Genomic DNA, 19268 nt, shown 5'->3' with positions numbered 1-19268 from the left:
TAAAGGAAGGACAGGGGGTCCCTGTAAAACAAGATAAACCTGAGGAGAAGGGTTTTGGTCACAAGGATCTGGTTAAAGAAACGTATCTTGCAAACTGTTGCTGGCTTGACACGACAAAGAGGAGAGTTAATCGTGAACCAATATTTGATGGTTACTGAGGGGCCAAGGTGGGCCACTCAGAAGGGAAGAGATATCACCATGATGGTATGGGGCAGGGGGTAGCTGTGAGCTGTGCTGGGCCTCATGCAGTCTGCGGTCAGACAGGCCTGTAGGCACTGCTGCAAAATACTTCTTTGAAGGTCACACTTTCAAATACAATAGAAATATTTGGATAGAATCAGGCGAAACAATGAAAAATGATGGCAATGTGTATACGAGTGGTAAAAAGACATTTTTAACTCACGAGCAAGGAATTATGAAAATTGTGAAGACAAATTGTTTGCCATTAAAGTGAGAAGAGCTAAAATAGATGCATGATTCACAATTCACCCACACACTGGTTTTAGTTCTATTTTGGAAACCTGCTTAACTAGCCTCCTTTGCTAGTCACATACCCTCCTTTAAACTTAAATCAATATGGCAATATTTCTAATCGTGGGTATTCTGTTATATTGGTGGGCTTGCACTGACCTTCACGTAAAAAGCTGGGCCACACAACTTTACTCAAAAAGGGGCTGCAAGCCTCCCAGGAGAACTCTCCTCCATTCTGAGCAGAGTTGTTGCCTTTGCTGCTATTAATGACTACGAGATGCAGCCTCGCCATTACTGATCTCAGTGGCTCTGAGGCATCTGTTGCCGAGGTCTGCTTTATACATGTGGTCCTGCCTACACTTGGAGCCTGAACTTTGATGTAGCTGATGAGCAACACGAAACCACTTTTTTTGCAGCCACGGAGGCAGACACCTCAAAGTAGCAATCCTCGAGCTTGTCTCTAGGAAGACTGAAAAACTTGTCCAAGCCAGCCACAGAAACATACAGCAATCGACCCTTGGTCAGGGATACGGGCACATCATCTGCAATCACTCCAGGCCACCCTTTCACCTGACCGGATAAGACACACAGCTGCGACTTAATAAGAGCCGCCGAACGGGATAAAAAGTACCGAAGGCATTTCAAGGCACAGGCACTTCTCACAGTGCCTCCCAACAGGGAGCAGAAAGCACCGCAGAGCCGCACGCGGACCTCCCTCCGCGCTCTGAGAGCCTATCTGCAGCTTCCCAAACCACCGGCGGGGCACCCCGCGCCGCCACTCCGCTCGGGAGCCAGTCAGAGAGGGAGGGCGGCCTGGCCCCGCGCCAAGCCTGCCTCCGGCCCCGCTGTCGCCTAGGCAACAAGGCGAACGGGCAAAAGAGATTGCGCCACCGGAAGCGGCCCGCCGCGCGGGGCGGGGCGGAAGCGGAGGCGGTGCCGGCCGGTGGCGCAGGTATCCCCAGCGCTGCAGTGCTCCGGCCCCGCCCTGGCGGCCCGCCCCGCCCTCAAGCCCCGCCCCGCCCTCAGGCTCCGCCCCTCGACCGCGGCCGCCGCCGCCGGGGAGGCAGCGGGGGCGCCGCGGCGGAGCCGTCGAAGGAGCAAAGCTCTCTTGACAGGGCCCGGCACTGCCCCGCGCCGCGTTCGTCCGTCGCCGCTGCCGCCGCCACAACCGCCCCAGGGCGGGCCGTCGCGGCGGGTGGATGCCCAGCGCCTAGTGGGCACCGCCGGGACGGGGACGCACGGACACCATGGGCTGCTGCAGCTCCGCCGCGCAGGTGAGCGCCCCGCGCCCCGCTCTGCCCCTCCGCCGCCGGGTCCCCCGCGTCCTCGGCCTCGCAGTCCCCCCGACCGCCCGCGCTGTGCCCTTTTCCCCCGGGACTTCTCCCGTCCTCGCCCAACCCTTGCCCCCGGCCCTGCCCCGCTCCGGGCCGGCTGCTCCCGCCGCCCTTCCCGGTATGTGGGGCTGTCCTCGGCTCGCCTCCGCCCTCCCCGGCCGCTTTCCCTCTCTGGGTCCCTCCACTCGGGTAGCGCTGCTCCCTCCGGAACTTCACGCTGTTTGCTCGGCCTCCTTCCCGAGGTTGTGGATTGTGACTAACGCCGCGACGGTGCCCGCCCGTAAATGTTGGCTCTCGGGTTGCGGTGGCTGGATCCAGTTTCCAGCGGGCTGCTTCTGTGGGAAAGTCCATCTCTGCCGTCCCGGATGACTCATCACAGAGATGAGTTTTTTAAGTCAGCCGTTCAGTCAGTATTCGTGTTTATTACTGTATTTTTAGTTGTTTTTTTTTTTTTTTTTTTTAATAAGGATTCTGTTCTTCCCACGCAAAGCACTGCAGAGAGCTGTCCAGTTGCAGTAGGGAACAATATTCCTTCTGTACGGCAAATTTTGCTGCAAAGAGAAAGGCATTGAGCTTTGTGTGGTATGTGGGGAAATGGTCTGGAGTTGTAGAGAATGTCGTTTTCCACGGATGTTAGAGGAGATGTTCAGATCATGAGGCCACTGCAGCAAGCTGCTGCCAGGGAGTCTGTGGTTTGAGGTTTGCTAAAACTGTGCTGGATAAACATCTGCCAGGAGTGGCTTAAGCAAGGCTGATATGGACGTTGAGCACTGTGAGCGAGACAGATGTTTTGAAGTGATGTTTTGAAGTCCCTTCCAACCTCATTTTCTATGATCCATATCAAAATTCATTTTTGTAAGCGTTGCATGCCCCCCTTTTAGGTGTTCCTTATGAATTTGAATTGCTTGTTCCGTTTATGTTCTTTCCTTAAATGAAAAAGCAGGCTCGTTTGTGGGTTGTGTTAGACCAAAAGCAGGGAGAAATAGAAGATTGGATGTTTTAAGTTCTCGGATTTCAAATAACTGATTTTATTTTAATTTTTTTTTTTTGTGAAACTTGCCTTTCCCTGCCAGATCTCATGATGCTGATGATATGCTGCTGAAACTCTCATTTGCTTTCCTTGTGTGTGGCAAGATGTGGCACAGTAATTGAGCTTAGCATCCCGTCTATGTAACTGAGCTGTAGAGAATGGTTGATTATTTAATTCCCTAACCAAGAGCAATTCTGCATCTCCTCAGGAAATCCGAATCAAAGGCTAGTTGCTGAATATTTTATCAGCAACAGTTTTGTCTGGCATATTGTTTGCAGAAACATTTCTACCAACAGTGCAGCTCTGCTTTACAGCCTATCGTCTGTCATCTCCTTCCTTTATCATTAACAATAGATGTTGGCTTCCTCTACCCCTGCCTTTATGCCTTCCCCTCCCTTATTTCCTCCAAAGCCTTCCTCGAGCAGGGTTCCATCAGATGTTCCTTCATGTTGCCTCATATCTTGTTTCTCCCAGTTCAGCTTCATCTTAGGCTTTGACAGTCTTTCTTATCGTGATTCCTTATCCTCATTCCTTATGACTTTATCAAGTTCATTTCTCCTTAAGTTTATTCTCCAGCTCCCCAGCTTGTTTGATCTTCATCTGCTAATCCTCATTCTTGTTTCTGAGAGAGGCGATTACTTGTATTTTGGCTTTGCCAGCCATTTTCTTGTCTAGTTCTGCATCTCCAAGTCCCTTCTCACGACTGCCACCTCCTCATCTCATTTATGTTGCTGCATCTACCTGTGACTGGCTGTTGAACCAGGCAGATTTCTTTATTGTCTTCTCCCTAGCTCTTATTTCATGCTCAATTGCCTTTTTTTTTTTTTTCTTTCTTTTTTTTCAGTGCATTTCCTGATTGCTTTGCTTTGTAGGCTTTCAGGAGCTCTGCCTTAGGCTTTTTCCTGTTTCTCTTTCCCTGTAGAATCTAAAGGTTTAAAAAAAAAAATAAATTAATTAAAAAAATAAAAAAATCTGATTCAAATTGACATGTTTACCTTTTCTCTGTACTGAACCTGCTACTTTCAGTGATGGATTTCCATGTTTGTTGTCTGCTTCTTTTGCCTTTAATTGCTTAGCCTGACCCTAAATTCCCATTCATTCTCCAAACATCTGGGTTTTTGTTTTTTTTTTTGTTTTACCTTTTCCTGGCGTCTTATTCCTTCTAGATCTTATTGAGTTACTGTCCTCCATTTGTAGAATTGACAGTCAGCTTCAGTCTGCATTCCTACTTTTCCAAACTCCTGGAACAGGAAATAGAAATCTAAATCGTTGGACATTCTCTCTTCTTCCTTCATACCAAATTCTTCCATTCCTTTTTATGTACTTGACTCAAATTTGCCTCATTAAGCTCTTTGCATGCTCCTGGCCAGGCAACAAGGTTTTCCCTGCTTCCTTACCCTCCTTGCCCTCTCTTACTTTTGATACTGACATTAATCTGCATCTTGATGCTGTATTCTCACTGGGCTCCTACTGTCCTGTTCTTACTCTTTTCTCCACTCCCTGGCTGCTATTTTCTTTTCCCCACCACTGCGCTTTTACTTCCATTCGTTTGTTGTTTCTCTCCCCCTTTCATTATCTTTCTCCTATCTTACTAAATTTTTCAAATTTGAACTTTTAAAAGTGATGTCAGCTTAAACTCAGCAGGACCATCCCAGGCTTTCTTCCTGGTACAGCCATTGTTTGCTGCTGGTGCATTGTTGTTATCCTTTGGGACTGAGCTTTCTGAATTTTAGTAGTGCTGAAGCTCTGAGTAGATAGTCAAATTCCTTATCAAACGCTTGATTTCATCTATTAAAAAAAAAAAAAAAAAGTTTGCATTTGTGAGGCAACACTCTTTCAGTTCTTTCCATTATTCCTCAGTGATGTTTTCTGCCTCACTATACTAGTCCGTGATAAATTGAATTTGCAGGAGGTACTGTAAGAGTTCATCACTCCTGTCTCATCATGACTGTCAGTCTCTGCAGTAGAGCTGTTTGACTGAGGTAATACAGGTGGTGGTGGATTGTTTTGTTTGTTGTTGTTTTTGGTTTTTTGTTTATTTTGTTTGCATAGGCAAGAAAACTTCCATGATGGTTTAATTCTGATTGCTCCAGTGGTCTGGTTTATAGCAAAGTTTGCATCCCTGTATGTAGGGATACAGAGTTCTGGAGTCTGGAAGGGAACAAACTGTGAGACAATGTGGATCTTCTTAAACTGCTTTTTCTTGGGTTAGCTCCATTATGGAATTCTTTCTCCTTTCCTGGTCTCTTGCGGATAAATTGAAGAAGAGGAGTGTAGTTACTAAGTATGTGCTTTGGCATTCTGTTGTAGGATCAGTGTTTGTGCTTGGTCAGGGAAATAACTATGTGTGTATATATGTATACATATATATTAATCTTCATGTCCTTCTTTGCTGTGAACTTCATGTAAAATGCGAATGAAAAGAACTTCAAATCTTGCTGGAAACTGTAGGGATGAGTGGGTTAAATACAGCATGTGCTTTAGTAGTGGACTTGTTTTTTACAAGATCAGAAAAACATTCCATTATAAAAGGAGAAGACAGATCATCCATTAAGCTTGCCTATGACACTTGATATCAAAGTATCAAAGAATAAATTTGGAATTCATAGCTATTATAATATTTTCTTAGTTCTGGTGAAACATAAGCCTCTTGTGAGCTCTTACGGACAACATATATCATTCATTGCACATTAGCTCCAATTGTTATAAGATCTTGCAAATTTCTAAATACAATGGGCATCAAACCATGCCTGCTTCATTGCTCTTATGAATATGATTGTGCAAGAAGATTAACTGGTTAACAGTGTTTGTAGTTAAAAGTAGAATGAGATGTGAATTCTTCCAGCAGTTACAGCATTTATTTTCCTTCTCAGCACTTTGACTCTAGATGAAGCCTCTGGCAAGCAGATACAGAGTGAAGGATAAAGCATGCAAGTAGGATTCAGAGATGCTGCTTTTCAGTCAGGTATCTCATGGAGCAGTTTACTTCTTTTTTTTTTCTCCAGTATTTCTGGTCTATGAACTCCATTCACTCCCTGTGAAGCATCAGGTGTACATTTTACAAATGCTGTCACAAGCAGCTACACAACCTTTGCATAGGATTCCTTTTCTTCTTTTCATAGAAGGAAATACTTTAACTACAGAGCTACTTCTAAATAGTCCTTTTCAAATCCACTGAGTTTTTTTGCAGAAGTCTAGGTCTTTCTGAAGTGTAGACTGTCTTTAAGTTATGTCAGATCTTAAAAGTTGTAAGTAACACATTATTTCCTTTGTCAGATTGATAACTGACTCACTCTTTTTCTTTCTTTCTTTTTTTTTTTTTAGCACTTCAAAAGCAGAACACTTGGATTAAGAGCAAATATAGAGTATTGCATCATTAGAAGATAATTTTTTGTAAAGAGAGAATAATTTCAGGAAAGATTGCTATCTTAATGGTGATTGCTAAGTTAAAAGCTTATGGTAGTCTAACTGGCATCTGGATTGCTGTCAGCTGTCAAACTTCCAGGTTGATAATCATAAGGGGTGTATTCGGGATTATGCTACTGACTACTTCTGTTTTTCCTGATCCTGAAATGGCAGTGTTCGTGGTTATGTGGTGAAGTTACCAGCGTCTTTATGCTCTTAGCTCTGAAGGGAGCTTTTCATTAACGTTGCATGCGCTCTTCTCCTTTAGGCTAATTATAATTTTTGTTCATTTGAACATCAGTTGTTTTGTCTGTGAAAATCAGAACTGGTGAATCAACTTGACAGAAACTGCGTGTTTTATTTTGTTCTTTCTCACTTGAAGAATCTGGGTGGTTGTATAAATCCTGCAGTTTGCTTTTGAAAGCCAGTGAAGAAGCAGGGTGTTGTCAGATTACTTCTACCCACTGGCTGAACTGACTGCAAATTTGTACCCATATCTGATGAAACTACTTGGAGAGTTTGTTTATGCATAAATTGCAAGGAGCAAGTTTGTGTTGGTGAATAGGCTCTCTAGTCACTTTAACAGTTTAAAAACAGTCTTAAGAGTGTTTTAAGAAGGAAAAAAGCATTAATATTCAGAATCTTCCCTTTCCAAGTCCATCTTCACCATTTTACGATTTTTTTTTCTCTTGCTTTACTAACACGCAGCATGCAGTGTACTGAAGAATAGGAGATGATTGCCATTGCACTCTATAAGAAAGTTGAGGTTCTAATACATGTTTAACATGATAGTTTGTTGCTGTAGCTGTTTGAGCCAGTAATACTACTGGAATGAAGTGGAGTGTAATGACAAAGGGAATGTGGTGATTTATGCACTTACGCCTGACATCCTCTCATCCTCTCTTAATAAATATGATGTAATTAAGCAGCTGTTTACAGCACAAATGAACTCTGGCCTGGTCTTTTTTTTTTTTTTTTTGGAGCCACTGTTGCTGCTCTCCAGATGAATTATTTGACTGAGGAAGAGAACTCTGAATGTTGTTTTTAGATCTGTAGAAACTAAACAGAAAACCCACTAAAGTGTTTTGTACTAGGCGGCAATCCTTCAGACTTGGGAATTCCTTATCAGACTTCCCCTAGTTTGCTATGAAGAACTGCAAAATAATTGCTTACACACAAGAAAGTGTGTTTATGTGATGAATTAAGTAACTGATGCATTATTTGCATTTTTATTCTCCTACTCTTTTTCCATATAACAAGTAGAGCCTTCTTAATGTTGGTTCTTATTAGTTTAATGCGCTTTAGATGTCCTCAGACATTGGGGCAGTCCTCAGACTGCCCTCTTATTGTAATCCTGAGTGGTTTTCATTCCTCTTCTGGAACCTGTAAGTCAGGGTTTTTTTTTTATGGAAGAAGCTATATAAGCTCAACATTTTCCTGCTCTCGGTGAGGGGAAGCTAGTGCTGATAATAACCGTTTAAGTATGGTTGAATATTCCTAATGGCTTCGCAATTTCTGTTGTAGCTCTGTCTTTCTCTTTCATGTGTAGCGATATAGAATAGTGTAGGTGACCAATGTATATATACAAGAGTTAGTTCCTAGTGTTTAGTGTAGAGTCACAATTTTTTGTTCCAGAGCTGTGTTTGTATTGGCACATGCCAGTATGACTCTAAGCTTGCAGAACTCTTTACCAAGTGGGTCTTTGCATTCAAAAGATAGGAAGCTCTTCTGCAGGGATTGTAAATGCAGTAATAATATAATTAAAAAAACAAACAACAACAACAACAAAAAAAACCCCAGGTCATGAGCTCTTAAAGAATTGTGCTGAGTTTGGTCTTGAATGTCAGCTTTAGATACTTCAGAAAGGAGAAGTTCTTTTAGATCAAATTGCTTACAACAGAGTGAGTGCACAGAAACAGGGGCAGCATTTTCTTACTTTCCCGTGGAAGCCACACATTTGGGGATTCTGCTGAGCGTCGTGCTCTACTGCTGATGTCGTGTTGTGACAAAGCTAACTTATTTGGAAGCTAAGGCGTGCTGTAGTTGTACAAAGTTTTACTATTCCAAATTTTAAAAATAAATAATAGTTTGAGACTTGCAATCTCAAGAGTAAAATCTGAGAAACTGTTCAACAGGTTAATGGACAAATAACAAAATTCATGTGGAAGAACTAACTTGATGTAAAATATCTTTAAAATGAACTTTCTCTTATGGCATAATTACTTTTTATTGATCATAAAGCCCCATGGAAATACCAAATATGGTCTGAAATGTGTATTTTAATTACCTGAAGAATATTACTGTGGTGTTTTTGAAATGTCTTGACTTACTGCTGCTTTCAAATAAGTACTTCACTTATTTCTTGAAGAGAAGAAACAAGAACAAAATACTTTAAGAGTTAAAAACTGAGGTTTTGTCTCCAGATGGCTGTATTTCTGAAATTTAAAATATCAGCAGGTGTGCTGATCATGTCAGCTCTTTTTAAAACAGCTGTGTTATATTGCAAGATAAATATTTAAGTTGTAGACTGTGATGGAAGTGATGTCACCAAGGGAGTTTTAGAAGCAGTGTTAAATATGAGTCGACTGAAAACGAGTGTAATATGATATACTGCACAGTGTATGTCAGATTCATAAATGAAGTCTCAAAGTATGAATTTCCAGTGTAAACATATTACACAATATATAATATTATAAGCACTGTCTTATGTGCTTTTGTTTTCATTTACATTATGTTGAAAACAGTAAATACTGTATGGTGTGTATGAGAATATTAATGAAATAGCAGGTGTGGAAGTGCTGAATTGAAGTACAGTGTAAGTTCATTACCTTTTAGTGCATAACTTTACAGTTGTATAAAACTATCAGGAACCTCTTCCTTTTTCTAGTTGGATCTCTGAACATCTTTTTTGGGACAAGGCCTTGGATAATGATGGTTAGTGATCTGGAGCCATTAGGAAAATATGGTTGCAGGTCCCAGAAGTTCAGCTAGCATTTGTTTCACAGTGTCTTAAAATAAATGAGATTGAAGTAGAAGTACCACAGAAATGGGCATCAAACACCACCATAACTTGCATATTTTGTAACACAGTTCTTTTTGGTGTAGCCTAGAGGAGTTTGGGTTGGCTTATTATGCAGGGAATGGTATCATTGTGGAGGGTGCTTGCAAAGAACACTGCATACTGTTTTCATTTCTTTTTAGAGATGACTGACTGCCACTTGTGGTAGTGTTTGCGACTTCTGTAATAGTACTGCTGTGCCATTCTCCCTTGCCCCTGGAAATGAGGGGCCTACCTTCTGTTATGTAAATATGGGCATTTCCAAGTTTCTGTCTGCCTGGAGAAGCTGTATTGGCAGGCTTTTTGTAGTAGGAGCCCAACTGCTAACCTTCAAGGACAGATCAGTCTAGAATCATAAAAAGGTTTGGGCTGGAAGGGAGAACAAGGCTCACCCAGTTCCAACCCTATGTCATGGGCAGAGCTGCCCCCCAGCTGAGGCTGCCCAGGGCCCCATCCAGCAGGGCCTTGAAAGTCTCCAGGGATGGGGCACCACAGCTGCTCTGGGCAGCTGTGCCTGGGCCTCTGCTCGAGTGAAGAATGTTCTCCTAATATCTAACCTAATAGGTAAGCCTAGCCAGGGGTGCACCAGCCCTCTCATCAATTTGTGACTCTCCTCTGGACCAACAGCTTTGCATCTTCTTTGTGTTGGAGGCCCCAAACCTGGAAGCAGTACTCCAGGTGAGGCCTCACAAGAGCAGAGCAGAGAGGGACAGTCTCCTCCCTCTCCCTGCTGCCACCCCTCTGTTGATGCAGTCCATACTGTTGGCCTTCCAGACTGCAGGAACACACTGCTGGCTCACGTCCAGCTTTTTTGTCTGCTAGGACCCCCAGGTGTTGTTGGGGATACGTCACCGGCTTCCGACTGGCTGTAGAGCCACAGACCACAGCCCTCCTGCTGCAGCCAATTCTTTATCCACTGAGTCAAATACTAGTCTTTCCAATTTGCAGACAAGAATGTGGTGTGGAACTGTATCAAGGTCACTGCTAAGAATTTCTTTGTGATTATGGAGGAGCTTTTATTGCTACAGCATTATTTAGATGTTGTACTGAGGGACATGGTTTAGTGGGAAATATTGGTGATAGGTGGGCAGTTGAACTGGATGATCTCAGAGGCCTTTTCCTACACTGGTGATTCTGTGATTCTATGATTCCATCTTTCAGGTGAACTCATAGTGATTACTAGAGTCTGGGTTTTCTGTATCTACTCAAATAATGAAGGAATACCAGTAAATTGCTGCATAATAAATCAGTTGTAACATGAACCTGAGGGAATTGTCAGAATCCGTGTATGGCTGTTGTGTGGCCTGCAGTTCTATACTGTTGGATATTTTATCTGAACAATTTTAAGTGCTGCTCAGGAAATCAGCAGGTAATGTTGAACATTTTTTAACCGTATTAGTGTTTCTGTAGTTGATGAAGCCATGTATTGCAGACAAATTTAGCACTTCAGGACTTGACTTTGGCAACACATTTTTATCGCATGAAAATTTTATGTAGAGAGCTATTTCACTTGATAGTTCTTTTTCTCACATACTTTTATGTGTGAAGAACTGAGTGTGTTTATTTTTTAGGAACAGAATCACCCAATCTTCCGAGTAAGAGCCTAAAATAATCAGACTTAATTCTCTCTAGAGATAACTTGCATCAACCTTCATATTGTCAGAGGCTCTAGGCTCTGTTTGTTATGTGTGAAGGCTTTAGAAAATGGGCATATCTTTTCACTCCCTCTCAGTAGGAGTCCCTTCATGCACTATTTTAACAGGTTACGAGTTGACTAATGCTTTTCTTTGAAAATATGAAGCAATTTCCTAGATCTTAATTTCATATTCAGATGTTTTACATACTTGCTCAGATCAGTTATTCTCTATTAGATTGGCTTTATAAGCAGACAAATTCTCTCCTTTTAATGAAGTAATGTCTGACTCATTTATAAGAGGGACACGCTTTGTCTACACCTGTAATGGTTATCGTGTGTGTTTTAACAATTTTGTGTTCAAAATGTAAGTCATAGAATCATTAAGGCTGAAAAAGACCCCTAGGATCATCTAGTCCAACCATCCACCTACCGACAGCGTTGCCCACTGAACCATCTTCCCTAGTGCCACATCCCTGTGTTTCTTGAATACCTCCAAGGACAATGACTGGACAGCCTGCTCCTATGCCTGACCACCCTTCAGTGAAGTTTTTCCTCATATCCAACCTGAACTTCCCTGGGAGCAACTTGGCGCCATTCTTTTTCGTCCTTTTGCTAGTTACCAGGAGAAGAGTACAACCCCCACCTTGCCAAAGTGGGTGCCACTTGAAAGGCCAGCAGTCATGGAGTCAAAGATGAAAGAGGCTGAGACATCTTCACTGTATCCTTGTGTACCTTCTATTTACCAGAGTAAATTTACACACAGACAAGCGTAACTGCCTAATTAATAAATTCTGAGTTCCTCTAGCAGTCACAGCTAGAAAAAAATCCCAAGTATTTATATATATTGGGGATTCCCTGTAAACAGAAATAATCACAGATGGCCCACTGCAGATGTGGCTGCTCTCTCCATGAAGACCTGGGAGCAGGGAAGTGTAGCACAGTGCAGATGCTCTCGTTGCAACAGATGCTCCAGCTCCAGGGTGCACAGCTGCTGGTCAGCAGTGCACCTGTCGTGTGTGCCTGCATTTTAGCAGCAGGCCCTTCCACTGGGATTCACTTATCTCACAGGTAGTTTTGCACAGTCTTTGAGCTGCTCAAATATCCCCTCCACACTGAGACAGACCAACAGAATGTACTGGTACTTCAGGATATGATGATATCCTAAGCCTCTCATCTGTCCCTGTTCCCTACAGCCTTCTCCCAGGTAGTCTCATGCAACAGGGGAGTGAAGTAACAAGCAAGAAGGCAAACAAACCAGGAGAGATATGTTGTATCAAGAGGGAACTAAAAAAGTGGCACAAGGCCATGATATAACCATATGGCACTTTTAATACCTTTGCAAGTTTCCCATTCACTGCTGAGCAAGAAATCTACACGAGCTTTCCCCAAATCCCACCTGAGAGAATTTGGAAGGAAAAATCGCTTCTATTGGTAGCATTAATTTTGGATGTAGCTTTCTTATTCATTGCAGTTTGGATTCATCATGAAGAGGGAGAACTATCCAGAAGAGTGGATACTTCATTTAATTATGTCAAAATGAGACAACTGTTTATGGAGTGGGAAACTTCTTTCTTTCTTGGTGTTAGTGTCCAAAGTACAGTAATCTAGAAATATCCTGAGCTGTTAATGAGGTCAGGACTCATCTCCTCTTCCATTTCAGGTCAAGGATCAGGATCTGTTCAGAGAAATGAAAGAAATTTTGTTAGGACAACAAACAGTTAGTGCTAGTTCTCCATGTAAACAGCTGAATAGTGTAGAAAGGTGTGCTGTACCTCAGACACAAAAGTGCCATGCTGTCTGGTAAACCAGAGATTTACACTTTTGCAGTAAAAACCTTTTTTTGTTTGTTTCTCCTTTTTTATAGATTGCATTCAAAAGCACCAGTGCTTCTGCATAAGGTTTACCAATACCAAAGAAAGTACACAGAAGCAAATTAATATTCATCGATTGAATAGAGAGGTAATGATGATACTGGGGGAGGCTGGCCAGTGGAAACCCTCAGGTTTCCCCCAGCAGATACCTGTGGCAGCCAGCAAGATGTCCACACAACCCCCTGATAGTGTGGCCAGATGTATATAACAGCGGGAGAGAGCAAAGCATCATGTATCAGGGTAAGCAGGTGGTTCACAGAAAAGAAGGTTACTTACAGCTACAGGGCAGTTTCTCACAAGTTCTATCAGCGTGATGAAGCTAGAGGCAGTTTACTTGTGTTTCCAAGCTGACAACTGCCCTTTCTCATGGACTGGTCGCCTGTTCAGGCTGTGATCTGTATTTTTCCACACAGCTTGCTACATGGTAAAGGCCAGCATATGAATAGGCCTGTTATTTAGCTCATAAATAAAATGATACATAAAATGATCCAAGAAATGCTCCTTGCCTGGTAGCTAGTTAGTTAGGAAACACTATTTGTAACTGACAAATGTTTCAAGATTTATTTTTTTTTTTTTTCTGGCAGTATGAACATGTTTGAAAAATAGCTTGTTGGACAGCTTTGGACAGGATGTGTTTTTGGTAGCAAGCTGTTTGACTTGGTGCTCTGGAGGAGAACTCAGGAGTGGGCTATGCCTCAGGAACCAATTTTTGCTGTTTGTGTTATTGCACCTGACTTTGGATATTCTGGAGCATTAGACTTCTACTGTAGTTGTTGAATGACTGTAGAAATGCCCACTGTGCAATTCAGATAAAATGATAATTGGTTGATCTTTGAAGAGAGAGCTGGCTCTGCAGAGCACAGTAGTTGTTTCCCACAAAAGGACCTGGTCAGGATGAGTGTCTTTTTTGCCTCCAAGTGCTCTGTATTAGTGCTTTGTGTGTGCTGTGACTGTTTGTATTTGTGTAAATAGGTACTCAGCTACACAGCCATTTCTGAATTCCTTCATTTGCAAATACAAATACAGCTTCCAGCAGCTGTTACCTCTGTTTACTCTCCTGCAGTCAGCTGCAGTTGCGCATACTCTGAATCTAGATGTTAAAGCAAAGTGATAAAAAACAGAGAATTCAAAGGGGTTGTGATTAGATCAATATCGCTCTTAGGTTAGATTTTGTAACAAATGGTCTTAGACTGCCACATCACTAATAATGTCCCTGGGGATTTATTAAAGTACAATGAAAGCTATCCTTTCGTTTAGAGAGAAAAACAACCTGAAATACTTGCAATCCAAAATTTCAATACCCTCTTAGTATTACTGAAACAGACTGAAAAGGATAACAGTGAATATTCCATTTTTTTTCTACAGAGACTCTGCAGAACAGTAGAGAAATTAAATGAATTATAGATATTTGAAAAGTTCATTTATATGATCCCTTCACAATGATCTAAACAGGTGGTTATTTATGTTTTAAGAAAAAAAGCTTCGGCACAAATTACCCACATTTAATTCCTTCAGAGCAATACTTGTTCTCCCCCAAATAACTCTTAAAATCTTTGACCCAACTTCAGCCAGTTTGGCTGAATGTGATAGCTAATTCAGCATTGCCAGTTAATTCAGAGCTGTTAGATTCCTGTGAGTTAATGAATGACTGAGGTCAAACTGTCACTGCAGGAAAAAGGGCTGTGGCAGGAGCTGATTTGTTCTTAGATGCCAGAAATCTGAAGAAGGATAAGAAAAAGCGGGGGACAAAAAAAGGAAATGTTTATAGTGCATGAAGTGCAGTAGCTGTTTCAGAAGTGGGAAGATATGAATGTATCGTGTGGAAAGTCCAAGAGAAATAAAAGTTAACCAGTCCTGTGCCTTGCAGAGCTAATTATTATTTTTTCTTTCCAGATTCTGTGCTCAAAAACAAATCAAAATCTGTCCCTCTGAAATAACTAGCAACAGACTCAAATTCAGATATTCATGTATGCCAGCATTTGTTTCAGCAGCCTAGCAACTGTTCTGTGAAAGTTGAATCTTAAATTTTATTAAATTTTCTGATTTGATATCAACGTGCTGTTAGGGAAGAAATCTTTTTTAAAGAGTGTGCAGTTGCTGTAGTAACTGAGATATTCAAAATTTGGAAGATGAGTTGGATAGAGAAGGGCGACTGAGCGTTAGAGGATGAGGTCTAGCAAGTGCATTGTGTTTGTTAAGGGAAAGTACTGGCGTAGATTTAGGTTGTGACCTTACACAGCCTTTAAGGAAAGATCAGGTACTGAATTTAATGGTGAAAGCTGCAGTGAAGCCTTTGCGAGTTGTGTGTCTCTGTGCCTGGCAGTACTGTAGCCTAGCAAAACTGTCAGCAGAGTAGTGAAACCAGTTGGTCTGAAAAGTCATCTTATTAAAGCATAGAATGAACTGCTAAAAGGGGGATAGGGCCAACTGCTCAAGTGCCTGAGAGTGCACTTTTAAATCCTTTTTAAATGTAGACCTGATTGTTTAGAAACAGCTCTCTGAAGTCAAAATTGTCTTGTATTCTGTATGGAGTAGAAAAAGAAGTGTCAATTTCTAGTCTAGGAGATGTGAGAGCTTATTCTCAGTGACTGCAAATGGATAACCAGGTGTTTTGCGGCATGTTTTGTTGGAATTGGATTGCAGGTAAGAAATAACTAAAAGAAAATAATTGATTGCCTTCTAAGAAGGAATGTCAAAATGTTTTATGTGTATCTCTGTTTAAAAATTATTTCAGTTTTTTTGTCTTATTTTCTGGTATTTTGGTTTCAAGTAGAACAGAACAAAACAAAATGCTAAAGCACAAGAATTTTAGGTCACTGTTGTATCTCTCATTATTTGAAAATACATGTAACAATACATGTCATGCTTTGGAACTTTCCAGGAGCTCTGAGAGCCTAATCTTGCAAGCCTTCTCTTGAGCCAGATTTGTTCACATGACTGGTATCTCGCTTTTCTGACTGTGGGCATTGCTTTAAAATATTGTATTTGCATAGCTTTCTGATCACTGTGTTTGTGTATTCCTGGAATTCTGGAATTAGACTGGTAATTTAAAAGATCACTCTACATCATGACTACTGATGTAGGAATTTTGATGGAGCACTCAGTCTGTCCTGGGTCTTCTCGAATCTTTGTTTTGGACTGAAATATGTGGGGGCTCTTTCCTTTTTTTGTCCTTAGCTACCTGAACTGAACTACATCAGTGTTTTTATAACCTATATGTTCCTTAAATTACTACAGAGTCTAACCTCTCCCTGCTTCACCTTTTCAGACTGGATGTTTTTCAGAATAGTCATTGGGTTACCTCAGTGATAGCTTCGTCTTCGTCTTCCTGAAACATGTAATCTGATCACTACAAGATTATAGGATTTTTCTGCTGCCTTTCTGCCAGGCTGCAACACCCTCTGTTGATGGCAAATTCTATGATTATCCTGATCTCATTCACATCTTTGCTGCTTAAGCACAGCTTGATTATGTATGCATATATGTATACAAGCATACATGCGCATATATGTGTGTATGTGTGTATGTATATATATGTATGTAAATGTATTTTTTATATATATATATATATACACACATAATACTGCATGTATTCTTACTTCTGTGTCTTACTTCAGTTGTATTACCCCCACGTTTCAGATTGCAGGAGACACTGTGTGTTTAAAGAAAGTCTTTGATACCTAATTTTCATCATCCAATCATCTTTTGTGCTTTCTTTTTTTAACTTTTTTCTTCAGACTGTGTCAGGGCAATCAGTGTCCTGTGGCTTCTGTTATGAGGTTGTTTTCGCTGTTCTGTGTGTTCTCTGTAATTTCTTGTATCTGTGATATTAGTCTGACATGCCTCATATTTTACTTCTTTTGTGCGCTTACTTAAAAACATGCACATAAAGCACTCAACCGCTAACAAGAGTGATGCCTTCCAGTAAGTACATCAATTATAGTGAAAATAGTAACCACTGGTTTTGTGCTGTGCTGATAACTGTAAAGAATTATATGCAGGAGGAACCTATATTCAGATTTCTCCCACAGCTTAGTCTTGCAAAGGTGTTCTTTGGAAATGTGAGGGAGAAAAGAAGCTGGGAGAGGTATCCGAATGTGCTTTGAGGTGATTGGATAGAAGGAATATCAAGAAAATGGTCTCTTCTATTTTACATTGGCATATGAACGCTTGCTTACTTGCAATGGTGTAGCTCTGAATCTAACTGAAAAAGTTGAAATTCTTCCCACTTCTCTCCAGCAAAAGCAAGCCCACTTTTATACACCCAGCTTTCTAGGATTGGAATGAAGAAGTTGTTGTAAAATTGTGCTAAACCCAGCAGTTACTGTGGGAGACAACATATTGTTTTAGCATAAGTAATTGAATGTTATGCTGGAAGAACGTACCTCAGAACCTTTGACACGAGATTTTGTCAGTGGCTAAAGAATGGAGTATGTGAATTATTGAGAGATAAATGGAGAGTCTGGCTGGCCTGTTAATTTCTGTGTGCTCACCTCCTTTGTGGAGGTCTCTAGGCGGAGGGTGGGCTATCAAAAGTAAAGGCTGGGAAACCTACATCTGCACCCAGAACTGCACAAGAAGAAACAAAATTATTGGGCAGATATGTGAAGGGGAGATACTGGCTTTGGTGTCTTTTGGATTCTGTTTGCTTGGAGAAACAGAGAGGTGGGCTTTGTCAACTACCTAGAGGATGCACATGTGAAGAATGTGAACCTGGCAGCAGGTGTGGGACTCAGCACTGGGAACTGGGAGGTATAAGAGCTCGTTTTTCTTACAGCAGGCACTCCTGCTTGCAGAACAGGAGTTGCAAAAGTGAAATATAATACTGTTCACTAAAATCCTTGCCTGGGCCTAACTCATTGGCTTGTGTTTCTCACATTCTCACTTGTTTTTGGGAACTGTTGAATTTGCTAGCCATTCTTGAAATTATTCATGCACAAACTTCTCAGCGCTTGTTTGGATTCTTAAACAAATAAGTCTTAAACTGTTGAAATCAGGAGTGAAATCAGCTGTTGAGGGCAGGAAAGCATTCCCAACCTGCCAGTGAACTTGTAGAGCTTTTTACTGCCTGTGGTCCATTTTGTCTGACAGCATTTCTGGTTCTCTGCACTGCTGCAGTGGTGTGCAGTTCTGTACTTTCTTAGCCATGGGGGATCCATAGGTAGCATAGCAAAAATAATTAAAGCTCTATTTAAAGAGGGAAAATTTATATTTTTAAATTGTTTCCTCTCTTTTATTTAAATTTCCTGCCTTGCCAAATGTTGAAAAATTTTAATCTGTCTTGATAGTAAGATGGTAAGCTGCAAATTAGTAGAACTGCTGATTTATGGAAACAAAGCATCGTTTCCAGATTGCAGAGCAACGAACACTTGTTAAAGCTTATGTTGAGCACAGACTCATAATTTCTGTTATCCAAGAATGGAAACTGGTATCTGAATAAAAATTTAAGTGTGTAGTGTAGTGCACAGGGAGTAGCCAGTAGAGAGACACAGACACCAGGGTCAAAGATGATGATTAAGGGTTGTAAAGCTAAGGAAGAAATTCAAGTGGAAATCCAGAGTACAAGGAAGCAACTGAGAAGAAAACAGCAAACAGGTATTGGCAGCTAGCTTGGGTTGTAGGAAGCCCTGAGTTAGAGGAGAGGAGAGTCTACTAGAGACATTATCCTAAAGATGCACTGTATTAGTTTGCTGAGTGGTTAAATTGCAAGTTGATAAGTAGTATCTTTTTAATTGCTTCCAAAGGCACTTTTTATTTAAAACAACTTCCCTAATGCTTTTTTTTGTTTGTTTTTCTTTCTTTTTTTTTTTTTTCCCCCCTCCAAAAGCTAGTATTTTTGAGCCAAGTTAAGACTACTGAAGACTGAATTCTTCTTGGTAACTTTCTACATATGTGTTATGCCTTGACTTTTCAAGTTGTCTTTTTTGAAACGCAAATTGCAGTCCACTTTTGTAAGTAAAATGGGTTACTTATTGTAACTGACTTGTCAGACAAGCTGAGTGTTTGCCGGAGCTACTTCAGAGGATGTCCAGTGGCTTTTAAAAATCCTATTAGAAGATTTTGTTTGCAGATGGTACAGAGGATAAAAAACAAAAAACAAAACAAAACAAAAAAAAAACCACACTATCCTATCCATCTAACTGCTGCCTCTTTTCTCAAGGGCAGATTATTCTTATGGTGCAGCTATGGCTGAAATTTTTCCTCTGTTGTACATAAATAAAAGTAAGACTCTCAAATATCAAGGGTTCTTGGAAGTGAATTTAGGAATACGAAGCACAAAGCTTTACATATTTTGTGCAATTCATTTATGTTAATTAAAACAGTATAAATGTCACAATCTTACTGCAAATGTTAAGTCTGAATAGTGTGTTGGTTCTAAGCACGAGCTTGCCAGGATCAGAAGGCACTTTTGTTGAATGAGTGTAGTAGGCTGAATGATGTGACCTTTTACTGCCTCTCACAA

At 41.2% G+C, this 19268-nt stretch overlaps 1 protein-coding gene across 2 annotated transcripts in view; it reads left to right on the top strand.

Annotated features, from left to right (window-relative positions):
• The first annotated feature begins 1604 nt into the window (after positions 1–1604).
• The window catches only part of SLC44A1 (solute carrier family 44 member 1), a 67962-nt gene continuing 50298 nt past the window's right edge, over positions 1605–19268 (top strand). For both annotated transcript variants that reach the window (XM_085212850.1, XM_085212849.1), the window contains exon 1: positions 1605–1745. In XM_085212850.1, coding sequence (XP_085068976.1) covers positions 1719–1745 — 27 coding nt within the window. In that variant the 5' untranslated portion in view covers positions 1605–1718. The remainder of the gene's footprint in view (positions 1746–19268) is intronic.

The sequence above is a fragment of the Meleagris gallopavo genome, chromosome Z, assembly GCF_905368555.1.
Source record: "Meleagris gallopavo chromosome Z, MGAL_WU_HG_1.1, whole genome shotgun sequence".
NCBI lineage: Eukaryota > Metazoa > Chordata > Aves > Galliformes > Phasianidae > Meleagris > Meleagris gallopavo.
This window is presented reverse-complemented; position numbering and strand designations above follow the sequence as displayed.